At 41.3% G+C, this 6,009-nt stretch overlaps 1 protein-coding gene across 1 annotated transcript; it reads right to left on the bottom strand.

The window, feature by feature from the left end:
* Positions 1-570: 570 nt before the first annotated feature.
* On the bottom strand, positions 571-5,290 carry LOC131218931 (cysteine-rich and transmembrane domain-containing protein WIH2-like). Its single transcript, XM_058213815.1, has 3 exons — positions 5,131-5,290; positions 4,880-5,042; positions 571-736 (listed from the first exon to the last, which is right to left on the bottom strand). The coding sequence occupies exons 1-3, from the start codon at positions 5,180-5,182 to the stop codon at positions 691-693; spliced, it is 261 nt and encodes an 86-aa protein (XP_058069798.1). The 5' UTR covers positions 5,183-5,290; the 3' UTR covers positions 571-690.
* Between the last annotated feature and the right edge of the window lie 719 nt (positions 5,291-6,009).

Genomic DNA, 6,009 nt, shown 5'->3' with positions numbered 1-6,009 from the left:
TGAGTTGCAGTCTTCTACTCATGTTCCCAAAAGCACCTTTTCTTGAATTGTAACCACTGAAGAGGGCTTTCAAAAAGCCACTATTTACATCCCCATCCTTTTTGGCAAGATGCAACCTTTCTACATTTTTTTAGAAATTCATTAGTATAGAAGTCATGTTTGTGTATTACCACACTCAAAGATGGGGCATATCCATCATTGAGGCTGGGTGTGGATATCGGTTTGCATTTTCAACCTTGGTTGTAAATGAAAATCCACAGCTATAGTGAGACAAACCTAGACACTACATCCAAGCAAGGAGAGATCCTAAGATGGCATATTCATGCAGCTCATGCAGTAGGCTGAAAGAGATGATTCACTGCACACGTCTGGATCTTTGCCCACATCTTCCATGTGCAAAGCATACCACATTCTATTTTTCCCAACAACGACTGGCATAGCATTTCTAAATGAAAACTTACCAAACCCATCAAAGAAATGGCATTATCAAAAAAAAAAAAAAAACACAACTATATGTATGTTGAACAAGGTTTTTCATCCATAACCATTAAAAACCATCATATCTTAGTGTTCTTTTTTTTTTGTTTCAACCAAATGCAGAAACAGAATAATACACTTTCATGACAAGTCATGCCACAGGCTCACCATTTATGTGCAAATAAAAGAAAAGATACATTTCTTACTCCCACCTCAGAAGCAAGCATCCAAGAGGCAGCAACAGCAAAGGGCGGCCAAACTGCAACCAAGTTCAAACAAGAAGATTAATAAATTGATTAACTAATGGGAAAATACCACACAAGTCACATCATCCAAAAATGGCGCATGAGTTCTTAACAGATACTTCAAAATAGACGCTTGGAAATCAAATTTCAAGACACCGTTAGACTGTCACTGGCCATCTTTGGATGGTAAGAGGTAACATCCGCACAACTCTCGGTGAGCATGTAAACAAAAGCCATGCATGAGTTAGCACGCATGTATCCCCACCATTTGAACGTGGCAAGAGTGAATCCAAAATGAATTTCAAAATGGGATTCTAACTAATGCTTTTTCCCAACATCAATAAGATAATATACAGGTTAGAAATTGTGAGTTTCTGCCATTCTAGTTCCAAAGCGTACTAGAAGAAGCTTGCAGGTAAATGGGGAAGGTTAACGTGCAGCAGACATGCTAAGAAGAAGATGATATACAGCCTCATCACTATCATCATCTAAGCTTGATGCCAACTAATTAGGGTCAGCTGATCCTGTCCCACTATTCCACTCTATCATAGACCATATGCTCAGTTAAACCATAGGTTCGCAAGTCTTTCATACTACCTCCATCCACATCCTTATGGGCCTTCCATTGCCAATTTAGAACCTTTTTTAACTTTTCCTTTTAAGGATAATTAACTTGGTTTTTTTATTAATAAACCTTTATGACGAAGGTCATTGTGGAAAAGAATACAACCCAAACGTTACATAAGAAAAGACAAAATACCAGACGCAACTTCCTTGTAACCTGAAGATGTGGAGCCCACCATGATGTATGTGTTATATCAACTCTACCCATCCGCTTTTCCAGCACAATTTAGAACATGAGACCAAAAATGAGGCATATCCAAAAATCAAGTGGGCCACACCACAAGAAATAGTGGGGATGGAAATGCCCAACATTGAAACCTTCCTGGGCCCACCATGATGTTCATATTTCATCAAACCATTCATAAGGTAATTTTAACAAGGATGAAGGGAAAACACAAGTATCGAACTGATCCAAAACTTCTATGGCCCCTGAGAAGGTCTTTCAATGGTGCACATTCAATCCCCACTGTTTCTTGTGGTGTGTCCCAATTAAATTTGGAATTTGTCAGATTTTTTGAGGTCACGTCCTAACATAGGCTAGCATAATCGATGGAAAGAATGTATATAACACGGACACAGGAGTTACAAGGAAAGTCACATCCCAAAATACCCTCCAATCAATGCCACAAGTGACACAACCACACAAATCTCCACCAACACAGGCAAAGCGTGCACCATGCATGCTGTAGCTAACTTACGCACGCAGGGGCGACTGCCAAAAAGTTCCTATAGGCTAAAGCTATATGGGGTAAGCCGATATGTCCGTGTGACATCTACTCTATCTATCAGTTTCCCCAGCTCACATTAGGACATGGGGCCAAAAATGAGGTAGATCCAAAACTCAAGTGGGCCACACAATAGGAAATAGTGGATCCAAACTCAAGCGAGCCACACAACGGGGGCCGACCATGATGTTTATATGCCATCAAAACATTCATTAGGTTATTCCCCCACTGGGATGAACTTATAACAAAAATATTAGCCTGATCCAAAACTTTTGTGGCCCCACAAAGGTTTCAGCTGTGGACCTTCAATCCCCCACTGTTTCCTTTGGTCTTCTCCACTTGAGTCTTGGCTTTGACTCATTTTTTGGACTCGCAACCTAAATTGGGCTGGCGAAACTTACGGATAAAGTGGATTTCACCGGTGTTTTAAATAGCGTGTAGTGTATAGTTGATGTAGAGCAGGTCGCGGACACTTTCATGTCCAAGATGGATTAGAGAAGGCCCGATCAAAGGCAGAAGTCATCAAGACCATCAGAACCTTAAAACAGGCATATCTCGCGAACCGGAATGAGATACTCGACGTACCATATATGATTTTGGGGTAGGAAGAGCTACTTTAGCCAACCAACCCGGCTATGCCGGGTTGCCCACACCGAATTCGAAATTCCATGTTTATTTCCATTTTTACTATAAATAGCAAGTTTTAGTTTGATTATAACTCTTCATCCGTTGGGCTTTATGAGTGTTGTGTACAACATGAAAAGTGCTTAGAATAATTAGGAGAATAACGTGGTTAAGCCACATAGGAAACTTACTATAAAGGGTAAATTTACTACTATTTATAGTAAGTTACGAATTTCTAGGAGTTTTAGTTTTAGTTTGTTTTTGCTTGGTATCCCTATTTAAAGGGTTGTGAACTCGTTTATTTCATGAATCAATTAAATTTCAAATTTATTAGCATTTATTTCTCCAGAGAAGCTCCGTGGATTCGGAGTAGTTATCCTTGAGGAAGACGGTGATCGACCTCATCACGTTCATCCCTACATCAATAGCATAATGTTTGGCTCTCTACAGGCTACGCAATACTCAATATTTTTAATTAAAAATAGAAAAATATGATAAATTTTACAAAATGCATAATTTCTATGAGTTCTTGACTACAAATATGGATCATCAACCACATATTTCCAAGCAAAATCTCTCTTGACATCTTTTTTTACTTTATTGAAACATCACAAATTCATGATATGGACCACAATTTGGATTGTCCAGATTGATCTAATGTAGTGCTACGTGTAATGGGGATAAGTCACCACCATTTTAAAATAGGTGTTGAACTAAGCTAGAGGAAACACTTAAAAAAGATGGAGATTTCAGGGAGTATACGCTACCTGCACTACACACTACACTACAAGTAGCGTACGCCGTATGCCCTAGAGCTTACACTACCAGGGAGCAACACTGCCTGCATATGCTACATAGCATTTTGGCTACACTACTCTATGAGCACTACCGAAAACACTAGATTTCACACAGACATTGTAGTGGGCCGCACCTAGCTTCCACCTATGTGAAAGGAAATCGGATTGCATATTGAGTTAGTCAGTACGCTCTTATCGTACTGAGTAAACTCTGTTGGGCCCACCTTGAGTGCATGACATTTATCCACACCGTTCATATGTTTTTACAGATCAATTTAGTCGTTGATCCCAAAATTGAAGCATATAAAAATCTCAAGGGGACAATACCACAGGAAAGAGTGGAAGTATTGATTTCCTCCGTTGATACCTTTCTAAGGCCCCCAGTGATGTTTATTTGTCATCCAAGATATTCATAAGATCACACAGACATGGATGAAGGGAAATCACAAATATCAGCTTGATCTAAAACTTTTGTGGCCCCTAAGAACTTTTCAACGGTAGAATTCAATTCACACTATTTCTGGTGGTGTGTTCCAATTGCGCTTTGGATATGCTTCATTTTTGGGATAACTCCCTAAAATTATCTGGTAAAAAGGATGGACGGAGTGGATAAAATGTATGTATGACGGTGGGCCCCAAAGAGTTTACTTAGTACACTAAGCGCACTGAGTTACTCAGTAAGCAATCCGCTTCCATGTGAAAGTCCTGTTGGTGAGGAGCACAGGACAAGTGAGTCGGATGCAAAATACCCTTCAAATGACATCATGACCAACACAACCATGCAAAATCTCCACTGGCACATGCAAAGTGTGCACCCTCTGCACCATAGCTAGCTTACACAGGAGTGGATTCGATCAGGTCATCAGGCTGTGACCATGGGGCCCACCTTAATACATGTGTTGTACGTCCACGCCATCCTTCCATTTTGAAGGTTCATTTTAGGGCATGGGCTCAAAAATGAAGCATGTCCAAATCTCAGGTGCACCAAACCACAGGAAACAGTGGTGATTAACCATTAAAAACTTCTTGTGGGCCACAAAAGCTTTCGATCAAGCTGGTATTTGTGTTTTCCCTTCATCCAGGTCTTTGTGACCTAATCAACAGGTTGGATGGCAAATAAACATGACAGTGGGCCCTAGGAAGTTTTTACTGGTGGATGTCCAATCATCACTGTTACCTGTGGTGTGGTCTACCTAAGAATTGAATCTGTTTCATTTGTGGCCTCATGCCCTGAAATGAGCAGGCAAAACGGATGGACGGCGTGGATATACAACACATACATCAAGGTGGGCCCACGGTCACGTCCTCACCGAACTCGGTTTTACCCCGACCTGACTGAATCCGCTCCCAACTTGCGCACACAGAGAGAGAGAGAGAGAGATCTTACCATCCTTCAAGGAAAGAAGGACCTTGGTCGTGCCGCTGCGGAGGAGGCTGGGCGTACTGAGGAGGGTAGCCCTGCTGAGGATAGTAGCCCTGCTGCGGGTATCCCTGCGCAGGGTACCCCGGCGGTGGATACGCGTCCTTCGGATACCCTTCCGGAGGATATCCTATCCATCAAAATTCAAAACCCCACCGTCAGATCCAACTAAACAAAACCCTAGAAATTTCCTGCAATCTTACAAAGACCATCCATACCTTGGGGAGGAGGAACTCCGACAGGAGGCTGCTGCTGGTTGTAATAACTCATCTTTGTTAGGGGCTTTTGGGAAGAAGCAGAAGAAAGGGTTTTTCAAGACTGGTTGGAGTGGAATGAAAGAAACGGGTTTTCTCTTCTTTTCTTTTCTTTCTTTGGGAAAGAGAGAAAGAGAAACGTGAAGGAGACAGGCGGTGGAGGTAAGCTTCGCAGGACACTATCGAATAGACTCGCGCGCGTGTTTTTTCTCGAAAAATTTCCAACTGTACGACCCATATATGGCCCATCAACCTTTCGATGCCCACTCGCTTTTTACCTCTCAAGAATAAGCCCCGGCTGTACGGCCCCATTTCTCAGGTACAAAATGTCCTTACTTCTTTAGCATTTTTGTTTTGGCTACGGATTATAACCGTAGCTATAGCCGTAGCTATAGCCCCACCAAAAACCCGCCGATTACAAAAGGATGGACAGCGAGTCGGGGTCGACTGGGTTTGGAGTCACTGTCCCACTAACCCGGTCGATGGGGTCCAAACCCGATCGACCCCAACTCGCTGTTCCACCTTTGTACCTAAAAATAAAAAAATTTTACAAGGAGAACTTTTTCTCTCCTACATTTTTCTCTAATACATATTTATATAAATATGTATATATAGGCATATAAAAAAATCTCTCTTTTTATTCATTTAGTTCTTTATTCATTTAATAAACATATCTCTTAAATCAGAATGAGTTACTTGACGTACCATATAGGATTTGGGGGTAGGAGATGCTCTTTTAGCTAACCAACCTACTTATTTTCCAAGATTCCATCGGGTCGATGGTCAAAAATTCATTTCATTCACTTCGTGGCCAATTTCAATCAGTTCATGGTCAATTTCATT

Source organism: Magnolia sinica, chromosome 11 (assembly GCF_029962835.1).
Source record: "Magnolia sinica isolate HGM2019 chromosome 11, MsV1, whole genome shotgun sequence".
Lineage (NCBI taxonomy): Eukaryota > Viridiplantae > Streptophyta > Magnoliopsida > Magnoliales > Magnoliaceae > Magnolia > Magnolia sinica.
This window is presented reverse-complemented; position numbering and strand designations above follow the sequence as displayed.